This window comes from Staurois parvus, unplaced genomic scaffold (assembly GCF_062004578.1).
Source record: "Staurois parvus isolate SC_StPar_1 unplaced genomic scaffold, SC_StPar_1.0 ptg000463l, whole genome shotgun sequence".
NCBI lineage: Eukaryota > Metazoa > Chordata > Amphibia > Anura > Ranidae > Staurois > Staurois parvus.
Genome location: NW_028318259.1, coordinates 838645 through 864846, shown reverse-complemented (window position 1 = coordinate 864846; position 26202 = coordinate 838645). Strand labels below are relative to the sequence as shown.

Sequence of the window (26202 nt, the reverse complement as noted above, 5' to 3'; positions counted from 1 at the left end):
TGGACAGATTTCGCCGCAGGAGCTGAACCCCTCCCCCCCTCCCAGAAAAAAAAATTATCTACAGCCCCGCCTTCTCTTACCTTTATCCTTCAGTATCACTTCTTCCACCTGAAAGAGATGTGTGAAAAAAAGTTATTTTTTTTTTTTATATTTTAATTAACATTTTTATTTTTTTATTTATTATCCCTGTTTGTGTTCTGTGCATTCCTGTATTATTCATTCCTGTATTGTTCATTCATGTATTGTTCATTCATGTATTGTGCATTCCTGTATTGTGCATTCATGTATTGTGCATTCCTGTATTGTGCATTCATGTATTGTGCATTCCTGTAGTGTGCATTCCTGTATTGTTCATTCATGTATTGTTCATTCATGTATTATTCATTCCTGTATTGTTCATTCCTGTATTGTTCATTCATGTATTGTGCATTCCTGTATTGTTCATTCATGTATTGTGCATTCATGTATTGTTCATTCCTGTATTGTGCATTCCTGTATTGTGCATTCCTGTATTGTTCATTCCTGTAGTGTTCATTCCTGTATTGTGCATTCCTGTATTGTTCATTCCTGTATTGTGCATTCCTGTATTATTCATTCATGTATTGTGCATTCCTGTAGTGTGCATTCCTGTATTGTTCATTCATGTATTGTTCATTCATGTATTATTCATTCCTGTATTGTTCATTCCTGTATTGTTCATTCATGTATTGTGCATTCCTGTATTGTTCATTCATGTATTGTGCATTCATGTATTGTTCATTCCTGTATTGTGCATTCCTGTATTGTGCATTCCTGTATTGTTCATTCCTGTAGTGTTCATTCCTGTATTGTTCATTCCTGTATTGTTCATTCATGTATTGTGCATTCATGTATTGTTCATTCCTGTATTGTGCATTCCTGTAGTGTGCATTCCTGTATTGTTCATTCCTGTATTGTTCATTCATGTGTTGTGCATTCATGTATTGTTCACTCCTGTATTGTGCATTCCTGTGTTGTGCATTCCTGTAGTGTGCATTCCTGTATTGTTCATTCATGTATTGTTCATTCATGTATTGTGCATTCCTGTATTATTCATTCATGTATTGTTCATTCCTGTATTGTGCATTCCTGTATTGTGCATTCATGTATTGTGCATTCCTGTATTATTCATTCATGTATTGTTCATTCATGTATTGTGCATTCATATATTGTTCATTCATGTATTGTGCATTCCTGTATTGTGCATTCCTGTATTATTCATTCATGTATTGTTCATTCATGTATTGTGCATTCCTGTATTGTGCATTCATGTATTGTGCATTCATGTATTGTTCATTCATGTATTGTGCATTCCTGTATTGTTCATTCATGTATTGTTCATTCCTGTATTGTGCATTCCTGTATTGTTCATTCATGTATTGTTCATTCATGTATTGTTCATTCATGTATTGTTCATTCCTGTATTGTGCATTCCTGTATTATTCATTCATGTATTGTGCATTCCTGTATTGTGCATTCCTGTATTGTTCATTCATGTATTGTGCATTCCTGTATTGTTCATTCATGTATTGTTCATTCCTGTATTGTTCATTCATGTATTGTGCATTCATGTATTGTGCATTCATGTATTGTTCATTCATATATTGTTCATTCATGTATTGTGCATTCCTGTATTGTTCATTCATGTATTGTTCATTCCTGTGTTGTTCATTCCTGTGTTGTTCATTCATGTGTTGTGCATTCATGTGTTGTGCATTCCTGTGTTGTGCATTCATGTATTGTTCATTCATGTATTGTGCATTCCTGTATTGTGCATTCCTGTATTGTGCATTCCTGTATTATTCATTCATGTGTTGTTCATTCATGTATTGTGCATTCATGTATTGTTCATTCCTGTATTGTGCATTCATGTATTGTGCATTCCTGTATTATTCATTCATGTATTGTTCATTCATGTATTGTGCATTCATGTATTGTTCATTCATGTATTGTGCATTCCTGTATTATTCATTCATGTATTGTTCATTCATGTATTGTGCATTCATGTATTGTTCATTCATGTATTGTGCATTCCTGTATTATTCATTCATGTATTGTTCATTCATGTATTGTGCATTCCTGTATTGTTCATTCATGTATTGTGCATTCATGTGTTGTGCATTCCTGTATTGTTCATTCATGTATTGCTCATTCCTGTATTGTTCATTCCTGTGTTGTTCATTCCTGTGTTGTTCATTCCTGTGTTGTGCATTCATGTATTGTTCATTCATGTATTTGTACAGTAGTCTACTCCAAGCTGATACCCCCATTATGAGTGACTTCTGGTGGTCTGGAGAACTACAGGCTTCTTATATTTGTCTATAATTTCTATAATAAAATGTCTGTACACCCGCTGTGCTCATTATGAGGGGTTCCCACCATCCCTGTGTTGAGTTCCCGGGTCTGTACACCCGCTGTGCCCATTATGAGGGGTTCCCGCCATCCCTGTGCTGAGTTCCCGGGTCTGTACACCCGCTGTTCCCATTATGAGGGGTTCCCACCATCCCTGTGCTGAGTTCCCGGGTCTGTACACCCGCTGTGCCCATTATGAGATGTTCCCACCATCCCTGTGCTGAGTTCCCGGGTCTGTACACCCGCTGTGCCCATTATGAGATGTTCCCACCATCCCTGTGCTGAGTTCCCGGGTCTCTACACCCGCTGGGCCCATTATGAGATGTTACCACCATCCCTGTGCTGAGTTCCCGGGTCTGTACACCCACTGTGCCCATTATAAGGGGTTCCCACCATCCCTGTGCTGAGTTCCCGGGTCTCTACACCCGCTGGGCCCATTATGAGATGTTACCACCATCCCTGTGCTGAGTTCCCGGGTCTGTACACCCACTGTGCCCATTATAAGGGGTTCCCACCATTGCTGCCTATTTCTTTTATTATTGAGAATCGGAGGAATTGGGGCAAGATTGGCAGGGACTCCTAAATTCTCTAGGTGGGCAGGGTCCTTTCACACGGGGCGGACCTGTTTAGTGGATCCGCTTGCCCAGTGGGGGATCTCTCTGCTGATCCCCGTTGAGCAAGCAGATGACAGCTCTGTGTCTGCTCTGCTGCAGAGCAGAAACAGAACTGCTCGTTCTCCTCAATGGGTGGTCAGATGAAAACAGACCGCCTGTCCATTTCCATCTGACCCAATCCGACCAACGGAAGGGGAATTGAATCTCCATCTGTCCCTTTTTTGTGGATTGGATGTCGGTGGGTGTATACCTGCCACTCCATAGAGGAGAATGGAGAGTCCGATTGGGTCTGCCTGAAAAACGGAGAGGCGGACCTGATCGGAACGTCCACCTGAATGAGTCCATAAAGACATGGTTTGATGGGTTTGGTGAGGAGGAACTCATGTGGTCTTCCCAGAGCCCTGACCTCAACCCCACTGAAGACCGTTGGTCAGGGGTGGATTGGCAACTCATGGGGCCCCCGGGCAATAGGGGATCATGGGGCCCCTGTGTCCTCACCCACACTCAAACCACACCCAAAAAAGCCTATGAAAGTTACCAGGGGCATCTCATGGGGCTCCCGACTGACCCCGGGCCCTCGGGCAGTGCCCGAGTGCAGGAATGGTCAGTCCTCCCCTGCCTTTGGTATAAATTGGAATGCTGATTGTGAGTCGGGTCTGCTTGAAAAACGGGCAGGCGGACCTGATCGGAACATCCACCTGAAAGAGGCCATAAAGACATGGTTTGATGGGTTTGGTGAGGAGGAACTCATGAAGTCTTCACAGAGCCCTGACCTCAACCCCACTGAACACCTTCGGTATAAATTGGAATGCTGATTGTGAGTCGAGTCGGGTCCGCCTGAAAAACAGGCAGGCGAACCGGATCAGAATGTCCACCTGAAAGAGGCCATAAAGACATGGTTTGGTGAGGAGAAACTCATGTGGTCTTCACAGAGCCCTGACCTCAACCCCACTGAAGACCTTTGGTATAATTTGGAATGCTGATTGTGAGTCGGGTCAGGTCCGCCTGAAAAACAGGCAGGTGAACCCCATCAGAACATCCACCTGAAAGAGGCCATAAAGACATGGTTTGATGGGTTTGGTGAGGAGGTGTTAGGAATGGACTGGCCAGCAATGGTGGGACTCACCTGCCTTTTGATCTGCAGTACCAGGGCTGGCCAGCGGGTGCTCCCAGCAATCAGAGACTCAACCTTTCAGCCAGCTAACACCTGGAACTGATGATGCTGGGGTATTTAAGGGATGGCCAGACTTGCAGACTCTGCCTTGGTGTTGTGTTTGTCCTGGGCCCTGTATCTGTCCTGCATCCTGTTTCTGTTCCTTTGCTGACTTCTCCTGCTCTGATCCTGGCTTGTGACCCTGACCATTCCTCTGTCTGACCCTCTGTACTACGCTGCTTGCTACCTGTTCCGATCCCTGGCTTGTGACCCGGACCATCCCTCTGTCTGACCCTCTGTACTATGCTGCTTGCTACCTGCTGAACCTGGCCTGTGACCCCGACCATTCTCCGCTTGCTCCCCCTGTACCTACCTGCCCAATTGATATTGACCCGGCCTGCCTGACGACGCTTGCTTGTATATACTGTTATCTGTGGGTGGTTTGGTTTGTTTGCACTGTATTATGTTTTAGTATTGCACTGCGTTTATGTTTGTACTGTTAGTGTTAATAAATTATATTGTTTATAACATATCTGAGGTCTGCGTTTCCCTGCTTCAGTCACACACCCAGGTCATACCTGGGAGCCCTGACAGGAGGAACTCATGTGGTCTTCACAGAGCTGTGACCTCAACCCCACTGAACATCTTTGAAATGCCAATTTTGAGTTGGGTCTTCTCATTCAAAACAGTCCTTGACCTCACAAATTTCCTTTTGGCTGAATTGGCAGAAATTTCCACAGCCATAAGAAAGGACCCCCACCACCCTCACATAGGCTGCTGTATTACTGACCTCTAAAAGACACTCCACTCCCGATGGCAGCATAGCGATTGGTGTGGAGAAGGTGGAACCTTTTTGCCATTGCGGCTGAAACTGGATAGGCGCAGGATATGCTGTAACAACAAACAAAAAATAAAACATAATAACACCGTGCAGCACAAGTATTTGCGATTTCTGTGGAGCAAAATAAATGACACACAACCTAGTAATGAGAGGTTAGAACCCCTGGCAAGTCATTTTTTGCTGTGTCCCTGCTGAGGAAATTCAACTTCTCTATATCTTCTGAATATCATTGTAAAAATTAAGAGAAATCCAAAGTTTGACATCTGTCACAACAATAGAGGGGAATCTTCCAATGGGGACAATTATTCCACTGACAGTTGACTAAGAGGGAATTTCCACAGCTGAGGTTTAATCTGCCTTTCCAGATTCCAAGTCTCACATCTGCAGGTGCTTCAACTTTACCCCAACAGTGCTCCAACAGTGCTTCAACTTTACCCCAACTGTGCTCCAACTTTACCCCAACTGTGCTCCAACGGTGCTTCAACTTTACTCCAACTGTGCTCCAACGGTGCTTCAACTTTACCTCAACGGTGCTCCAATGGTGCTCCAACATTGCTCCAACATTGCTACAATGGTGCTCCAAGGGTGCTCCAACAGTGCTCCAACAGTGCTCTAGTGGTGCTCAAACAGTGCTCCAATGGTGCTCCAACTGTGCTCCAACTTTACCCCAACTGTGCTTCAACTTTACCACAACTGTGCTTCAACTTTACCCCAACGGTGCTCCAACGGTGCTCCAACGGTGCTCCAATTGTACTCCAACTTTACCCCAACTGTGCTCCAACATTGCTCCAATGGTGCTTCAATGGTGCTCCAACTGTGCTCCAGCAGTGCTCCAGCGGTGCTCCAATGGTGCTCCAGCAGTATTCCAATAGTGCTCCAGCGGTGCTCCAACAGTGCTCCAATGGTGCTCCAATGTTGCTCCAACTGTGCTCCAACTTTACTTTAACTGTGCTGCAACTTTAACCCAACTGTGCTCCAACTTTACCCCAACTGTGCTCCGACTTTACCCCAACTGTGCTCCGACTTTACCCCAACTGTGCTCCAACCTTACCCCAACTGTGCTTCAACTTTACCACAACTGTGCTTCAACTTTACCCCAACGGTGCTCCAACGGTGCTCCAATTGTGCTCCAACTTTACCCCAACTGTGCTCCAAAATTGCTCCAATGGTGCTTCAATGGTGCTCCAACTGTGCTCCAACGGTGCTCCAACTGTGCTCCAACTGTGCTCTAACTGTGCTCTAACTGTGCTCTAACTGTGCTCCAACGGTGCTCCAACGGTGCTCCAACTTTACCCCAACTGTGCTCCAACTTTACCCCAACTGTGCTCCAACTTTACCCCAACTGTGCTCCGACTTTACCCCAACTGTGCTCCGACTTTACCCCAACTATGCTCCGACTTTACCCCAACTATGCTCCAACTGTGCTCCAACTTTACCCCAACTTTACCCCAACTGTGCTCTGACTTTACCCCAACTGTGCTCCGACTTTACCCCAACTGTGCTCCGACTTTACCCCAACTGTACTCCAACTTTACTCCAACTGTGCTCCAACTTTACCCCAACTGTGCTCCAACTTTACCCCAACTGTGCCCCAACTTTACCCCAATTGTGCTCCATCTTTTCCCCAACTTTTCCCCAACTGTGCTTCAACTTTACCCCAACTGTGCTCCAACATTGCTCCAATGGTGCTCCAATGGTGCTCCAACGGTGCTCCAACAGTGCTCCAACGGTGCTCCAACAGTGCTCCAACGGTGCAACAACAGTACTCCAACGGTGCTCCAACAGTGCTTCAGTGTCTTCCTGGCACTTTACACAGCATAGGAGTATAAGTTGAAGAGCTTCCAGCTCGTCTTCCTGATAAAAGTACTTTACTCATGAAGGGTCCAGGGTGCGAGTTACAGCAGCTGACGCATTTCAGTAAAAACCTTAATTCATAGCTCATGACTAAAGGTTTTCCACCAATCACTGCTGCAACTCGCACCCTGGACCCTTCATGAATAAAGTACTTTTATCGGGAGGACGAGCTGTACTCCTGGGCAGTGCCCCTCAGCTCCATGTCCACTGAAACCGGGTCTCAGGAGTGCAGAATGAATGGCACCCTGTCATCCACAGAAGAGGAGACCATAGAGCTTTGCCTGGATGTCTCCTTTAAATATCACCTTGCAGGACCTGCAGCCTCCACCTGATCACGTGTATACATCCAACATACCAAATGTCAGCAACATGGTGAGGAGTGAACAATTCTTCCCTATTATTTGTAAGGAGTAACATATTCCACAGAGCCACCAACTAACATGTTCCAGCCAACGCCAGGCCTTCCACACAGCCAGGTATAGGTCTCGGCTGGAACACGTTTGCATTCCAACTTCATACAATTCTTACAAGTCTTCACATATGTGCAGTGAGATGTGTAATGTGCGGGATACGTATTACATGTGTAATGTGCGGGATACGTATTACATGTGTAATGTGCAGGATACGTATTACATGTGTAATGTGCAACATATGTATTACATGTGTAATGTGCAGGATATGTATTACATGTGTAATGTGTGAAATATGTATTACATGTGTAATGTGCGGCATATGTATTACATGTGTAATGTGTGAAATATGTATTACATGTGCAATGTGCGGGATATGTATTACATGTGTAATGTATGAGATATGTATTACATGTGGAATGTGTGGGATATGTATTACATGTGTAATGTGCAGGATATGTATTACATGTGTAATGTACGAGATATGTATTACATGTGTAATGTGTGGGATATGTATTACATGTGTAATGTGCGGGATATGTATTACATGTGTAATGTACGAGATATGTATTACATGTGTAATGTGTGGGATATGTATTACATGTGTAATGCACGAGATATGTATTACATATAGAATTTGCAGGATATGTATTACATGTGTAATGTACAAGATATGTATTACATGTGTAATGTGCGTGATATGTATTACATGTGTAATGTGCAGGATATGTATTACATGTGTAATGTACGAGATATGTATTACATGTGTAATGTGTGGGATATGTATTACATGTGTAATGTGTGTGATATGTATTACACGTATAATGTGTGGGATATGTATTACATGTGTAATGTGCGTGATATGTATTACATGTGTAATGTGCATGATATGTATTACATGTGTAATGTGTGGGATATGTATTAAAAGTGTAATGTGTGGGATATGTATTACACGTGTAATGTGCGTGATATGTATTACACGTGTAATGTGCGGGATATGTATTACATGTGTAATGTGCGGGATATGTATTCTTACTATGTAAAACTACAAATCTAATCCTTACCTGCAGACATGTTTTTCTGAAGACACAATCAGAATCTATTTCTTGCTCTAATGAGATAAAATAGAGATGATCAGCATCACAACAACTATTTCCATCGTCAGTACATCCATTCTTAATGCCCCCCACCCCAGTGACACAGATGGCACCAATGACACCAATGACACCAGTGACACCAAGTAGTCTTGTGGGTTTTGGAGCAATGTGATTCTAGAACACGGTAATGGACTTCTTTTGGATGACGTTTGCACACAGGGCGTCCCATTGACATAAATGAGCTGCCTGAATGCAAGACACCGAATTGTGCAAAAACAGGCAAGTATTGTCACATGTGCGCAGGTAGAAGCACAGTCCAGATAAGTTCCGGATGCATTTTTCTAGGCACATTTTTGCCACATTCCTGTGCATTTTTGCTGTGTTTTGATGTGTTCCTGTGCGTTTTTGCTGTGTTTTTGACGCATTCCAATGTGTTTTTGCTGTGTTTTTTTTTACATGTGTCAGTGCATTTTTGCTGTTTTTTATGCGTTCTAGTGCATTTTATGGTGTTTTTGACGCATTCCAGTTTGTTTTTGCTGTTTTTGACACTTTTCAGTGCCTTTTCACTCTGTTTTTGACACGTTTCAGTGCATTTTTGCTGTTTTTTTATGCATTCCAGTGCGTTTTTTCTGTTTTTGACACATTTCAGTGCATTTTTGCTGTTTTTTGACGTGTTCCAGTGCGTTTTTGCTGTGTTATTGATGAGGTCTGGTGCATTTTTGCTATGTTCCAGTGCGTTTTTTGCTGTGTTTTTGATGCGTTCCAGTGCATTTGTGTTGTGATTTTGATGCATTCCATTGTGTTTTTGCTGTGTTTTTGACACATTCCAGTGCGTTTTTGCCATTTTTTTTTTTTTACATGTTCCAGTGCATTTTTTATGAATTCCAGTTAATTTTCTCCCCTCTCTTTTTTTTCAATTGAAATAGGGACATATACATTCCTAGAAGCCATAAATGCCTATATGAACTAAATGTTCTCTCATCTGGAGGTCCCCGAGGTGCGGTCAAAGGAATTTAAAAATTACCACTATATGTTATAGACACCTAGGGATAGGCAGTTTATATGTTTCAGTCCAACAACAATGACTAACCCATATATCCCAATCGCTATGTATAAGAGGGACCAGTTTCAGGTAAGGAAGCAGTTAAGGTCTATATCTCTATTTAGACCTTCTGGGTCTAAAGTACGTAATTTATGTATCCATTAAGTTTCCATTTGGGAAACCTTGGTAGTCAGATCTGTACCCCTTTAAATGTTTGGATACCCTATTGATTTCAGTCAAAAGTGGTTGGAGACACCATGTTGTCTATACCGTTTTTTAATATTGGTGATATGCCCACCTATATGTGTAGGCAACTTTTTGGTGGGTCTACCAATATATTGTAAATTTCAGGGACATGTTAATAAATAGGTTACATAACGGGGTGTCAAACGTGATAAACATTTTTGTAAACGCAGCTAGTCGCATTTATAAGCGTTTGGAAAGAGCCTTTTTTCATTATGAAAAAATGCATGCAAAGCGTTTTCCTGGTACTCAAATGGACCCGGTAGACCATACTTTGAGGTTTCACATGAAAGAAAATATGTTAGACACGGCTGCAATAATTTCTGCACAGAAATGAGCCGGAACATCCAAACACCACAAAAAAATAAAAAAGACAGCTGATCTCAACAAATACTGCTCTCTCTCTTCTGCTCTCTCTATTTCTCTAAAAATGTCTAAAATACCAAATTTTTTACTGTTTTTCAGTGCATTCTGGGCATTTTTGAAGGTCTCCCTAGGCTATCTTTAAAAAATTATTCTAAACGCAAGCGCTCATAAACGCGTTATTGCAAACGCGGCTAAACTGCCATTTTTTAACCTACGTTTTCCAGCAGTCAGAGCCTTTTTTCATCATGAAAAATGAATGCTATGTTAGAAGCTTTCCTTAACCTAATAACTCATATCTGCTTATTAACATTACTAACATATGAACGAATGAGTTGGATCTTAATAGAATAATTGAGTTGTTATATTTCTAGATTGGGAAAAGTACATTGGATAGACTTTATATGGTCTGTGTATATAGTATGTGAACAGTAGCTAGGCCCCACAAGTGCCTTCCAGGGAACCCGGGTGGGTCCCCCTTATCAGCACTTGTGAAAAGGAGGGGGGTCACGGTATGGGAGCCTGCCAATTATTAATCCTCTTATTAATGCCTTGTATCACATGCCCTTAGTGTCCTGCTCTGTATTGTTCCAATTGTCCCCTGTGTCACTAGGCCAAATGGCCTAATTAAATTACTCTGGGCCCCCCTTCCTCCCGGCCAGCTGGCTGGGAGCTCTCTGCACATCTCCCAACTTGCTTTTCATCTATGCAGACATCATCCCTGCTCCCCAGGATGTCCCTGTAACCAGCCTGATTCTCCCTGGGGTCTAGTATTACCTCCCCCCTCACGGTTGTCAAGGCGACCGGGGAGCGTCCTGCAGCAGTTTAAGAGGCTGATGCTAGAAGCTCCGTTTTTGATTTTGGTGTGCAGTCAGCAAAAGGATCTCAAGCTCCGGCGAGACCTTTCTGACTAGACTCTGCCAGTCTACTCCCCAGCCTCACAGAGACCCCACAGGAGGGAAGAGGCGGCCAGAGAAAGCTTGCCTGCGATTGCGAGAGACCCCACAGAAGGGGGAGAGACTATCCCAGCCTGCCTGCTTTTTGCCAGAGACCCCACAGAAGGGGGAGAGACTATCGCAGCCTGCCTGCTTTTTGCCAGAGACCCCACAGAAGGGGGAGAGACTACCGCAGCCCATCTTCCAGAGCCAGAGGCCACCCGCCTGATCCGGACTCCACAGGTACCTGCGTTCTGCTTCTACCCCTGGGAGACCAGGCACCCTGTTGGATCCGTGAGTACCTGCTTCCCCACTGTGTTACCTGAATTGTTGTGGTGGTGACCCCTCGCACCCCTTTCCTGTGTCGGACTACCCCTGTTACAGGGACACCCCCTTGGCTCTCCTAGTGGACTATAAGTGGGTGGGGCCCCCTCGTTACCATTTAGTGGCAAATCTTCCCTCTCTGCCACCCCTGTATTGAAGGACTGCCTTCTGTTTGTCTCAATAAAGCTTTGTGCGTCTGCCATCCACTCTGTGTGTTCTGTCCTGGCTTTCCTCCGTCACAATATATATATATATCTATATATATGGGCTTTTCTTTTCATTCAAGCCACATGTGGTGGTGATTTGTCTAGCTATACCTTCCCCCATCTTCCCCATCTATGTAAGCTAAAGTTACACTCAGACTCTGAGGGAAGAAGAATGAGGGTTTTGTTTGAATACATCTGTTGGTGTCAATTATCTTTGTGGGACTACTAGACACAGAAAAAGACCAGCCCATTTTAGGAAAGGTGGGGGGCTGGATTTCTCTTTCAAGAGCAGAACAAAGGTTTGAGTCTCACTTGTTTTTAGAAGCCTTGACACACATACACACACAGCTTCATACTACACACGATTATATAATTACATACATAATCTTAAGAACTTTACTATCATTTGGATATTATTTAAACATTCTGTATTCCAATATTTTATTTCTAATTATATGCAACATTATTATTAAATCATCTTTTTGAGTTCATTCAAGAGTTATAAGGACTTCTTATCTGAACATTTCTCACCAAATACAAGTTAACAAAATATCGGGACAATACGGTATTTTACATGCTAAGAGTTTTCAAGGTACTCAGATGGACAAAACACTGAACACAGGATGTTCCTACCAAGCTTGTCACACATTGTAATGACCAGTTCACACCTCAGACCTCTCCCACCCTTGGAAACAAAATATATGTTAATGACCAATTCACACCTCAGACCTCTCCCCCCCCTTGGAAACAAAATACATGTTAATAACCATTCACACCTCAGACCTCTCCCCTCCCTTGGAAACAAAAGATATGTTAATGACCAATTCACACCTCAGACCTCTCCCACCCTTGGAAACAAAAGATATGTTAATGACCAATTCACACCTCAGACCTCTCCCACCCTTGGAAACAAAATATATGTTAATGACCAATTCACACCTCAGACCTCTCCCACCCTTGCAAACAATAGATATGTTAATGACCAATTCACACCTCAGACCTCTCCCACCCTTGGAAACAATAGATATGTTAATGACCAATTCACACCTCAGACCTCTCCCACCCTTGGAAACAAAAGATAAAGGTAATGACCATTCACACCTCAGACCTCTCCCCCCCCTTGGAAACAAAATATATGTTAATGACCAATTCACACCTCAGACCTCTCCCCCCTTTGGAAACAACATATATGTTAATGACCAATTCACACTTCAGACCTCTCCCACCCTTGGAAACAAAATATATGTTAATGACCATTCACACCTCAGACCTCTCCCACTCTTGGAAACAAAATATATGTTAATGACCAATCCACACCTCAGACCTCTCCCCCCCTTGGAAACAAAATATATGTTAATGACCAATCCACACCTCAGACCTCTCCCACCCTTGGAAACAAAATATATGTTAATGACCAATTCACACCTCAGACCTCTCCCCCCTTGGAAACAAAATATATGTTAATGACCAATTCACACCTCAGACCTCTCCCCCCCTTGGAAACAAAATATATGTTAATGACCAATTCACACCTCAGACCTCTCCCCCCCTTGGAAACAACATATATGTTAATGACCAATTCACACCTCAGACCTCTCCCACCCTTGGAAACAAAATATATGTTAATGACCATTCACACCTCAGACCTCTCCCACTCTTGGAAACAAAATATATGTTAATGACCAATCCACACCTCAGACCTCTCCCCCCCTTGGAAACAAAATATATGTTAATGACCAATCCACACCTCAGACCTCTCCCACCCTTGGAAACAAAATATATGTTAATGACCAATTCACACCTCAGACCTCTCCCCCCTTGGAAACAAAATATATGTTAATGACCAATTCACACCTCAGACCTCTCCCACCCTTGGAAACAAAAGATATGTTAATGAACATTCACACCTCAAATTCCTCATGAAGACCCCCTGCCAGGTGGCCTTAATGACTCCCTCCACCAGACACCTTTCCCACCCTTAAAAACAAAAGAAATGTTAATGAGCAACTCGCACCTAAGCTAATCTCAACACATACTACTGTCTCTGCTTCTACTCTCTGTATTTCTCTGAAACAGTCTGAAATAGTTCATAATTTACCACTTTTCAGTGAATTCTGGGCATTTGGGAGGTTCTCCCATGCTTATCTTTAAAAAACACTTCTAAACACGAATGCGCATAAATGATGCTGTCCAGAGCCTTTTTTCATCATGAAAGATGCATGCGAAGCGTTTTTCCGGTACTCAAATGGACCTGGTACACCATACTTTGAGGTTTCACATGAAAGAAAATATGTTAGACACTGCTTCAATAATTTCTGCACAGAAATGAGCCGGAACATCCAAACACCACAAAAAAAACAAAAAAAAACAGCTAATCTCAACACATACTGCTGTCTCTGCTTCTGCTCTCTCTATTTCTCTTAAAATGTCTGAAATAGTTATTTTTTTTTACTGTTTTTCAGTGCATTCTGGGCATTTTGGAAGGTCTCCTGATGTTATCTTTAACCACCTCCCATCCGGCCGTTGTATATAAACGGCCGGATGGTGGCAGTGCAGGGTCGGGTGGCCATTTATAAACGTCCTCCCCACCCCCTGCTTGTGCATGTTCCCTGAGAGCACGCAGCACCACGATCGCGGTACAGGACCTCTGTGTGAGGTCCCCATCATGTGATCACTGATTGGCCAATCAGTGATCACATGCAGAGTAGTAAGCAAGATGTCACTTCTGACATCATTGCTTACTACGTGTGAAATCTGTGAATGATTACAGAGATCACATTGTACAAGGCTATTCACAACAGCCTTGTACCATGTGACAAGCTGTGACCAATCACAGCTCACACAGTAGTTCCCAATGGCTGCAAGAATGCAGTCAGAAAGGAGAAATGATTCCTCTTACAAGTAGTACAAGTAGTACAGTATGTAGAAAAAACAACACATAATAATATAAAAAAAAAAATAAAAATGTAAAAAAAATGTTTAAAAATTCTAATTTTTGGTTATAAACAAATTTTTTTTTCTAAAAATATAACGGAATACATTTTGGCCAAGATTTATGATGAAATATTATTTATTTGCAAAATTTTATGGGAAAAACACTTTTTTTCAAAATTTTTGGACTTTTCATTTACATAGCAAAAAAAAATAAAAATCCCAGTGGTGAATAAATACCACCAAAATAAAGCTTTATCTGTCTCAAATAAAATGCTAAAAAATTCATATGGGTACAGTGTTGCATGACCGCGCAATTGTCATTCCAAGTGTGATAGCGCTGAAAGCTGAAAATTGGCCTGGACTGGAAGGGGGTGAAAGTGTCCGGACTGGAAGGGGGGGAAAGTGTCCGGACTGGAAGGGGGGGAAAGTGTCCGGACTGGAAGGGGGGGAGAGTGTCCGGACTGGAAGGGGGTGAGGGTGTCCGGACTGGAAAGGGGTGAAAGTGTCCGGACTGGAAGGGGGGGAAAGTGTCCGGACTGGAAGGGGGGGAAAGTGTCCGGACTGGAAGGGGGGGAGAGTGTCCGGACTGGAAGGGGGTGAGGGTGTCCGGACTGGAAGGGGGGGAAAGTGTCCGGACTGGAAGGGGGGGAAAGTGTCCGGACTGGAAGGGGGGGAAAGTGTCCGGACTGGAAGGGGGGGAAAGTGTCCGGACTGGAAGGGGGGGAAAGTGTCCGGACTGGAAGGGGGTGAGAGTGTCCGGACTGGAAGGGGGTGAAAGTGTCCGGACTGGAAGGGGGGGAAAGTGTCCGGACTGGAAGGGGGTGAAAGTGTCCAGACTGGAAGGGGGTGAAAGTGTCCGGACTGGAAGGGGGAGAAAGTGTCCGGACTGGAAGGGGATGAAAGTGTCCGGACTGGAAGGGGGGGAGAGTGTCCGGACTGGAAGGGGGTGAGAGTGTCCGGACTGGAAGGGGGTGAAAGTGTTCGGACTGGAAGGGGGGGAAAGTGTCCGGACTGGAAGGGGGTGAGAGTGTCAGGACTGGAAGGGGGGAAAGTGTCCGGACTGGAAGGGGGTGAGAGTGTCCGGACTGGAAGGGGGTGAGAGTGTCCGGACTGGAAGGGGGTGAAAGTGTCCGGACTGGAAGGGGGGGGAAAGTGTCCGGACTGGAAGGGGGTGAGAGTGTCAGGACTGGAAGGGGGGAAAGTGTCCGGACTGGAAGGGGGTGAGAGTGTCCGGACTGGAAGGGGGTGAGAGTGTCCGGACTGGAAGGGGGTGAGAGTGTCCGGACTGGAAGGGGGGGAAAGTGTCCGGACTGGAAGGGGGGGAAAGTGTCCAGACTGGAAGGGGGAGAAAGTGTCCGGACTGGAAGGGGGAGAAAGTGTCTGGACTGGAAGGGGGGTGAAAGTGTCCAGACTGGAAGTGGTTAAAAAACGCTTATAAACGCGGTATGAAAATGCGGCTAAACACATATTTTAACCTACGTTTTCCAGCAGTTTCCATCGTTCAGAAACGTCCCGTGTACATGGGGCCATAAAATCGACTGCTGAACGCAAGTTTTCTGCGTTCAAAAAACGACTGTAAGCTCACCTGCCTGTAAAGGACGATGTGTACATGGACACAGGAAAACATTAGGGAGGGTTCAGGGGCTGCTGAAAAAATCGCTGAACAGCTCCTGAATGTCAGTTTATCAGCTGCAGTGTACATGAGCCCTTAGGGCACAGAAAGTCAGGATCATCTATTCCAATCCCTTCACATACCATTTGAGGAATGTATTGGAAACTATCAGTCCCTCTCCAGCCTGGAAGTGCGGGTGTCGGTGGTCATACGGGGAGGAACCTCCAGAGATGTACAACACACAATGCCACATATGACCGCTGTAATGGCGTCCTATAGGTCTGGTGAGCGATCCATTTGCTTGCCTTCTACACCCGAGGTGTGGATACGCGGATTTCTATGTCACCAAATTCTGAGGACTGTCACAAAATTTGAATTCCTCCAGCACTTGGCGGAAGCGTAAGGACGTTTTATAAAATTGGGAATATCCAGACACTTTATATTTTTTTATTCCTATATGTTTGGTATTTGTATTGTTTGATATTTATTATTGGTATCTATTCACATAACTCATCATATAGATTTTACATGGGGAGTATAAGGGGGGCACACCTACACTTTATGCTACCTACCCTATCTGAGCGCAGCGCCCATCCAATCATCACTAATTCATTTCCAAATAAATATTTTCTGCTTTTGTTATGTATCTTATTTTAGAGCAAATGATGCAATATTTGGATCTCTGTGCTTCCCTATGCAATGCAGGAAGATCATGGCTGGGGGGAGGGGGTCTGTACACAGCATCAGAACCTCTTGTGATAGTAGCAGTCAGAGATCCCACCACTGACTCTATTCATCACTAATTCATTTCTAAATAAATATTTTCTGTTTTTATTACGTATCTTATTTTAGAGCAAATGATGAAATATTTGGATCTCTGTGCTTCCCTATGCAATCCAGGCAGATCATGGCTGGGGGGGGGTTGTACCCAGCTACCCGCATCAGAACCTCTTGTAATGCGGAGATCCTACCACTGACTCTATTCATCACTAATTCATTTCTAAGTAAATATTTTCTGTTTTTATTATGTATCTTGTGTTAGACCGAATGATGCAATATTTGGAACTCTGTGCTTCCCTATGCAATGCAGGCAGATCATGGCTGGGTGTACACAGCTACTACCATCAGAACCTCATTCAGAGATCCCACCACTGACTCTATTCATCACTAATTCACTTGCAAGTGTCGCATTCACTTTTCAGGGGCGGCTGGAAGCACCCCTCAGGGGGTTAATATATGAAAACATTTTATTGGCTCCACAATCATTTATTTTTGTCTATTTATTTAGAAATGTCATTATCATGAGGATGGGGGGGAGGTCAGGGAAGGTGAGGATGGGGGGGGGGGTCAGGGAAGGTGAGGATGGGGAGGGTCAGGGAAGGTGAGGATGGGGGGGGGGTCAGGGAAGGTGAGGATGGAGGGGGGAAGTCAGGGAAGGTGAGGATGGGGAGGGTCAGGGAAGGTGAGGATGGGGGGGAGGTCAGGGAAGGTGAGGATGGAGGGGGGAAGTCAGGGAAGGTGAGGATGGGGGGGGGGGTCAGGGAAGGTGAGGATGGGGGGGAGGGTCAGGGAAGGTGAGGATGGGGGGATGGAGGAGGTCAGGGAAGGTGAGAATGGGGGGGGTCAGGGAAGATGAGGATGGGGGGGAGGTCAGGGAAGGTGAGGATGGGGGGGGGGGGTCAGGGAAGATGAGGATGGGGGGGAGGTCAGGGAAGGTGAGGATGGGGGGGAGGTCAGGGAAGGTGAGGATGGGGGGAGGGTCAGGGAAGGTGAGGATGGGGGGGGAGGGTCAGAGAAGGTGAGGATGGGGGGACGGGGGGGGGTCAGGGAAGGTGAGGATGGGGGGGAGGGTCAGGGAAGGTGAGGATGGGGGGGAGGGTCAGGGAAGGTGAGGATGGGGGGGAGGGTCAGAAAAGGTGAGGATGGGGGGACGGAGGAGGTCAGGGAAGGTGAGGATGGGGGGGGTCAGGGAAGGTGAGGATGGGGGGGGAGGTCAGGGAAGGTGAGGATGGGGGGAGGGGGGGGAGGGTCAGGGAAGGTGAGGATGGGGGGGTCAGGGAAGGTGAGGATGGGGGGAGGGGGGGAGGGTCAGGGAAGGTGAGGATGGGGGGGTCAGGGAAGGTGAGGATGGGGGGGTCAGGGAAGGTGAGGATGGGGGGGGAGGGTCAGAGAAAGTGAGGATGGGGGGACGGGGGGGTCAGGGAAGGTGAGGATGGTGGGGGTCAGGGAAGGTGAGGATGGGGGGGAGGGTCAGGGGAGGTGAGGATGGGGGGAGGTCAGGGAAGGTGAGGATGGGGGGGAGGGTCAGGGAAGGTGAGGATGGGGGGGGAGGGTCAGGGAAGGTGAGGATGGGAGGGTCAGGGAAGGTGAGGATGGGGGGGTCAGGGAAGGTGAGGATGGTGGGGTCAGGGAAGGTGAGGATGGGGGGGGAGGGTCAGGGAAGGTGAGGATGGGGGGGGAGGGTCAGGGAAGGTGAGGATGGGGGAGGAGGGTCAGGGAAGGTGAGGATGGGGGGAGGTCAGGGAAGGTGAGGATGGGGGGGAGGGTCAGGGAAGGTGAGGATGGGGGGGAGGGTCAGGGAAGGTGACCTAGAAGCAGATAAAACTTCCGCTTGGATTGACGTTGGCCGGATTTCATCTTGTAATGTTGCACTTTGGACTACAATACAGAGTAGCTGGGAGTGCCCGGTGTCAGTGAGTATCTGTGGTGTCATGAATCTGTTTGTTCAATAGGAAGAGGCTGAAAGAGGTCGCAGGAGATCAGGATGAAAAAAAGGAGAAAACAGCATTTTAGAAACCTAAAACGGACTTTAGGAGGTGAAGTGAGGCACAAGTCCTCCCACTGACACCAATGATGGGGCACAATTCCTCCCACCGACACCAATGATGGGGCACTATTCCCCCCACTGACACCAATGATGGGGCACTATTCCTCCCACTGACACCAATGATGGGGCACTATTCCTCCCACTGATATCAATGATGGGGCACTATTCCTCCCACTGACACCAATGATGGGCGCTATTCCTCCCACTGACACCAATGATGGGGCACTATTTCTCCCCCTTATACCAATGATGGGGCACTATTCCTCCCACTGATACCAATGATGGGGCACTATTCCTCCCACTGACACCAATGATGGGGCACTATTCCTCCCACTGACACCAATGATGGGGCACAATTCCTCCCACTGACACCAATGATGGGGCACAATTCCTCCCACTGACACCAAAGATGGGGCTTTGTTTTTTCCCCACTGACATCAGTACCATTTCTACTCCCAATGGTCACAGTCCGGCCCCCTACAATCTGAAGGACAGTAAACTGGCCCTTGGTCTAGTAAGTTTGGAGTCCCCTGCTTTAAAGGATGACATTTGTTCCATTGTTGTCACAGCCAGTGCATGACTGGTAGAGGTGTGGAATGTAGAAGACAGACGTGGAGATTTTCAAAACTTCCCCTTGTCTTCTGAACAGGTGAGCCTAACCCCATCGCACACAATGCGCCCCAGGGGGAATCCATCTTCCCACTTCCACCATGTGTACAACAGTCATAGGATGTTCTGTCATTATTGCCCCGAGGTCACCCCGACTTCAACTGAAATTCCAGCTACGGGTGGATGCTGGTGGGTGGAGAAAAGTTACAAATCTGCTCCCTCTACATTGCTGAGCTCTTTCTGAAAATGCTAGTGGCCTGGCTGCCCTGATAGGGGGCGCCTGGTTCAGTAAGTATCCCAGGGTCAGCCAGGTGAGTGGTATTTTCAGCACTGGCTGCCTGTCTATTACTGTAAGGAGATGGAGAGTCAGCGGCTGATCTACAGAGGAGAAAGATAGATAAATGAATCATAGAATGCAGCAGCCAATCAGAGACAGCGGTGAGTACCTGTACATAGCGGCTGGGTGTAGATTGTCAGCTCCTGTGTCTCAGCTCCCGGGGCTGTGTGCGGAGTGACAGATCTGGAAGTCGGTCTGTGTCTTCCTCTCCTCTGACCACTCCCTGTGATAATTATTCGTATGTTGTAATTCTGTCGCTGTGCAGCAGGAAGTGTCTGCGATGGCAAAGTGTACGACTACTCATCACTACGACACCCGACACGCTCAGGAAATTACAGGAGTCCGTGGAATTCCCCTTCAGGTAGGTGCGCTTGAAGCGTGAAGGCCTCATTCACACAGCCATTGGAAACACGATTTTACTGCTTCCCGACCACCTATCCAAAAGTGCTAAAACAGGCAGCGGATGGAGGTGTTCACACAGCAGCATTCGTGTTCCCTGGCATGGCAGCAAGGGGGCGCTGTCTGCAGGGTCTGCCGGGTACCAGTGCTTTGTAGCCGCCATCAACCACCGCTTTAACCACTTGACTGCCAGCGGTGTACCGGTACATTGCTGGACCCTAGGGCCCCTTTCACACAGGCATTTTGTATACCTGTTTTTCATCTGTACATTTACGGATGAAAAACTGACACTCGTGTGTTTCTATGGGCTAGCGGATGTAAACGATGAAAAATGGATGCAAACGAATGAAAAATGGATGTAACAAAAACCTAATGAAAAACGGATGAAAAAACAGATGAAAAAACAAATGAAAAATGGATGAAAAAAAACAAATGAAAAACGGATGAAAAAACATGAAAAATGGATGAAAAAAAACAGATGAAAAATGGCTGAAAAAACAGATGAAAAAACAAATGAAAAATGGATGAAAAAAAAAACAAATGAAAAACGAATGAAAAAACATGAAAAATGGATGAAAAAAACGGATGAAAAAACATGAAAAATGAATGAAAAAACAAATGAAAAATTGATGAAAAAAAAGATGTAAACTCATGAAAAATGGATGAAAAAAACTGATGAAAAAAGGATGTAATGGATGAAAACAGATGTAAACAGACAAAAAACGGATGTAAACAGATGAAAAATGGACGTAAACGGATGAAAAATGGATGAAAAAACAGATGAAAAAAAGGATGTAATGGATGAAAACAGATGTAAACAGACAAAAAAACGGATGTAAACAGATGAAAAATGGACGAAAACGGGATGAAAACAGATGTAAACAGACAAAAAACGTATGTAAAAAGATGAAAAATGGGTGTAAATGGATGAATAAACAGATGAAAAATGGATGTAAACGGATTACACAGCCATTGGAAACAGGCGGCTGGGTCACGATTTTACTGCTTCCCGACCACCTATCCAAAAGTGTTAAAACAGGGAGCAGATGGAGGTGTTCACACAGCAGCGTTCTTGTTCCCTGGCATGGCAGCAAGGGGGCGCTGTCTGCAGGGCCTGCCGGGTACCAGTGCTTAGTAGCCGCCATCAACCACCGCTTTAACCACTTGACTGCCAGCGGTGTACCGGTACATTACTGGACCCTAGGGTCCCTTTCACACGGGCGTTTTGTATGACCATTTTTCATCTGTACGTTTACGGATGAAAAACAGACAGCCATGTGTTTCTATGGGCTAGCGGATGTAAACGGATGATCATCTGTTTACATCCATTAATGTCCGCATCCGGTAACAATATTTTTTGGAACAGAAGAAAACCCTATTTTTCTTCCGTTGAAAAAAATCCGGAATGGATGAAGAATGGATGTAAACGGACATAAACGGATGTAAACAGATGAAAAATGGATGAAAAAACAGATGAAAAATGAATGTAAATGAATGAAAACAGATGTAACCAGGCAAAAAAACGCATATAAACAGATGAAAACGAATGAAAAACAGATGAAAAAACAGACAAAAAATGGATGTAAACAAATGAAAAACAGATGAAAAAAATGAATAAAAATGGATATAAACTCTAATCAGATAATTAAGCCATAACACCTGCAAAGGGTTCCTGAGCCTTTAAATGGTCTCTCAGTCTGGTTCAGTAGGAATCACAATCATGGGAAAGACTGCTGACCTGACAGTTGTGCAGAAAACCATCATTGACACCCTCCATAAGGAGGGAAAGCCTCAAAAGGTATTTGCAAAAGAAGTTGGATGTTCCCAAAGTGCTGTATCAAAGCACATTAATAGAAAGTTATGTGGAAGGGAAAAGTGTGGAAGAAAAAGGTGCACAAGCAGCAGGGATGACCGCAGCCTGGAGAGGATTGTCAGGAAAAGGCCATTCAAAAGTGTTGGGGACTTTCACAAGGAGTGGACTGAGGCTGGAGTCAGTGCATCAAGAGCCACCACACACAGACGGATCCTGGAAATGGGCTTCAAATGTCGTATTCCTCTTGTCAAGCCGCTCCTGAACAACAAATAACGTCAGAAGCGTCTTACCTGGGCTAAAGAAAAACAGACCTGGTCTGTTGCTCAGTGGTCCAAAGTCCTCTTTTCTGATGAGACAACCTTTGCATCTCATTTGGAAACCAAGGACCCCGAGTATGGAGGAAGAATGGAGAGGCCCAAGGTACCCGAGTATGGAGGAAGGATGGAAAGGCCCAAGGACCCTGAGTATGGAGGAAGAATGGAGAGGCCCAAGGTCCCCGAGTATGGAGGAAGAATGGAGAGGCCCAAGGACCCCGAGTATGGAGGAAGAATGGAGAGGCCCAAGGACCCTGAGTATGGAGGAAGAATGGAGAGGCCCAAGGACCCCGAGTATGGAGGAAGAATGGAGAGGCCCAAGGACCCCGAGTATGGAGGAAGAATGGAGAGGCCCAAGGACCCCGAGTATGGAGGAAGAATGGAGAGGCACACACTGCAAGATGCTTGAAGTCCAGTGTGAAGTTTCCACAGTCTGTGTTGATTTGGGGAGCCATGTCATCTGCTGGTGTTGGTCCACTGTGCTTCATTAAGTCCAGGGTCACCGCAGCCGTCTACCAGGAGATTTTGGAGCACTTCATGCTTCCTTCCAAAGACGAGCTTTATGGGGATGCTGACTTCATTTTCCAGCAGGACTTGGCTCCGCCCACACTGCCAAAAGCACCAAAACCTGGTTCAATGACCGTGGGATTACTGTGCTTGATTGGCCAGCAAACTCACCTGACCTGAACCCCATAGAGAATCTATGGGGCATTGCCAAGAGAAAGATGAGAGACATGAGACCGAACAATGCAGAAGAGCTGAAGGCCGCTATTGAAGCATCCTGGTCTTCCATAACACCTCAGCAGTGCCACAGGCTGATAGCTTCCATGCCACGCCGCATTGAGGCAGTAATTGCTGCAAAAGGGGCCCAAACCAAGTACTGAGTACATATGCAGCTTCTACTTTTCAGAGGTCCGATATTGTTCTATGTACAATCCGTGTTTTATTGATTGCATGGAATATTCTCATTTTCTGAGATTGTGGATTTGGGGTTTCATGAGCTGTAAGCCATAATCATCACAATGATGACAAATCACGGCTTGAACTATCTTGCTTTGCACGTAATGAGTCTATCTCATATATTAGTTTCACCTTTTAAGTTGCTGCACTGAAATAAAGGAAATTTGCACCATATTCTAATTTTTTGATTTTCACCTGTATAAGGGAGTATGACATTTATTCAATGTATTATTCATTTAAAATTTTCACCATTAGACTTTACTTAATTTCTACTTACCTTCCCTGTTGACGAAACAAAGTTACAGACTTCTACTTATTTACTAATTTTTTAGCACATCGCAAAGTGTTATTTTCGCTTAGATTAGTACATTCCTGGCAAGCAGCCAAGGTCTCCATATCAGCACAACCAGTTTCCTGGCTTTCATCCAGCAATGATCCGGCTCCGCCCAGCAATGATCCGGCTCCGCCCAATGGAAGACACTTGGCTTTGCTGTTCGCTTGTTTTAACTCTTAAGGAAACAAAGTTAAGAAAATATAGATCACAGATAGGTATATAGAAAAGGACAGAAATGGCAAAGGATCCTTTATCAGGCTCAGCTTTGGTCCGCCACAATACACTGACTATGCTTTATTAACCTCCCTGGCGGTATTCCCGAGTGTAGCTCGGGGTAAAGTTTCAGCACCACAAGCGGTAACCCCGAGCTACACTCAGGAATACACTGCAGCGTTGCTCCGGGATCTCTTCTTCACTTACCTTGTCCTGTGCTCCCGCGATGTCCCCCCTGCAGTGTCCCTGGCAATGTCCTCCGGCCGATGCTGGCATCCGTCTTCCGTGTTCCGGTCCCTGTGATGTCGGGACGTACGGGGGACGGAACTGGCGGGAAATTTTAAAATGACAAAAAGTGACATTCACTAAATGCACTAAAATCACATAGTATAACATTCCTGTATCAAACCATTTCACATACATTTTGTCCCGAGTGCTTTGTCCTGTCCCCTGCCTGCATTTTTACTGTTCTTTCTGCCTGGAAACTGAGAAATGTCCATGGCGTCCAAAAAGCGTCCCTTTAGGTCAAAAGCGGTTTTAGACCGGCTAGAGAACAGCGATAGTAAATCAGAACCACTTGCAGAATTGAGTGATAATGATTCGTGGGGGAAATTCCTCATCAGACACTGAAAACGATTCTGCGACTGAGCTCAGCGATGTGCGAACTTGGCGCTATATTTCACATTTCAATGTCTTTGGTTTGATTATATTATTGAATTACATTTATTATTATATTATTTTTTTATGATTATTTATTAAATTATAATTTATGATTTCGTGTTTCAAATTGTAACATACCCGGGATGTTTACTAGACTCTTGTTCGGACAGATTTCAGTGAGTTATTCCTAAAAATTACAGCCTACAATAAAAAAACTACATATTTCCATGCAAAAAAATGTACCGCTTTAAGCACAGAAATACTGACATCATCAGACCGCTAGGGAGGTTAACAGTGTAGTTTGGCTAGTTCAGCATTGACCAGTTGATTCTGCGACTGAGCTCAGCGATGTGCGAACTTGGCACTCTATTTCACATTTCAGTGTTTTTGGTTTGATTATATTATTGAATTAAATTTATTATTATATTATTATTTTTTATGATTATTTATTAAATTATATTTTATGATTTTGTGTTTCAAATTGTAACATATCCGGAATGTTTACTAGACTCTTGTTCGTACAGATTTCAGTGAGTTATTCCTAAAAATTACAAACCTACAATAAAAAAATACATATTTCCATGCAAAAAAATGTACCGCTTTGAGCACAGAAATACTGACATAATCAGACCTCTAGGGAGGTTAATGTCCTTGCCCCGTGGCACTTGGCACTTTCTTAATTCTGAAGTCTGAAGGATCAATGAATTGGTGGCCTGTTGGTCACTGAGGTGGTTTGCTACAACCAGGAGATACTAAAGTGCGTAACTTTGCGCTCCCTAAGGAGTACCTAGACACCTTCTGTTTCCTTTGAAATTTTACCCGAAGTACTTCAGGTCAGGTGTCAAAAGTCAGTGTAAAAATGAAAGGAAAGTGTAATTTTGACAGTAAAGAAGGCTGAGACAGTAAAGGAGTAAGAGCTGAAAGTATGAGAGCTATTTTTTTTAGTACTCTGCGTTCTATGCAGGGGCGGTCTGACCATTTGGAAACGCGGGCACTGCCCGAGGGCCCGGGGTTAGTAGGGGGCCCCATGAGATGCCCCTAGTACCTTTTTCATAGGCTTTTTTGAGTTTGGGCAAGGATACAGGGGCCCCATGATCCCCTATTGCCCAAGGGCCCCATGAGTTGTCAGTCCGCCCCTGGTTCTATGTGTTCGACTCTCTCTCTCTGTGCTCAGGAAGGGGGTTGCTCACCACAACCAAGTCTTACCCAGCAATCTCTCGCACACTCATAGCCCCTCCATTGCAGTCACCAGCTGAAATAGCAATGACCGTTTTTTTGCCCATAAGGGCGTATAATCCCTGCTAATTCAGAGACTATACCTGGAACCCATCCACACACCGCAAGGTTAGTTAGAGAATATCAGCAAGACAAGAAGACAAGACAAATAACAGACGATCGATTACAGTACAATATTCAATGTTACAATATTTACATATACACTCTCGTCTGGGTTCTTTTAATCATGCATTTAGCAACTGGATCACCTGCCTCCTCTCCATTCCCCAACAACAGACAAGTTTTCATGTGAGAAATAAACTCACTTGTTAGGCCTGGCTTGTCTGCCCAACAGATGCTCTGATTACATTGATTGCAGTCCACATTTTTATAGGGTTCTTTATGGCTGGCTGCCCACCTTTATGCAGGCCATAGACGGGTCGAAAACCAGCCATTTAAAAAAAAAAAAACAAAAAAAAACGGTCGTTCAATAGACCGACGTTACCACCAACGGTACAAAAAA

General features: G+C 44.9%; 1 protein-coding gene across 1 annotated transcript in view; it reads right to left on the bottom strand.

Annotated features, from left to right (window-relative positions):
- Positions 1 to 20120, bottom strand: part of LOC149452806 (phospholipid scramblase 3-like) — a 50989-nt gene extending 30869 nt beyond the window's left edge. The window contains exons 1-4 of the mRNA XM_089688946.1: positions 19881 to 20120; positions 8307 to 8353; positions 4928 to 5028; positions 81 to 108 (exon numbers count right to left, since the gene is read on the bottom strand). Of these exons, the coding sequence (XP_089545072.1) occupies positions 81 to 108; positions 4928 to 5028; positions 8307 to 8316 (139 nt within the window). The 5' untranslated portion in view covers positions 8317 to 8353; positions 19881 to 20120. The remainder of the gene's footprint in view (positions 1 to 80; positions 109 to 4927; positions 5029 to 8306; positions 8354 to 19880) is intronic.
- Positions 20121 to 26202: the final 6082 nt, after the last annotated feature.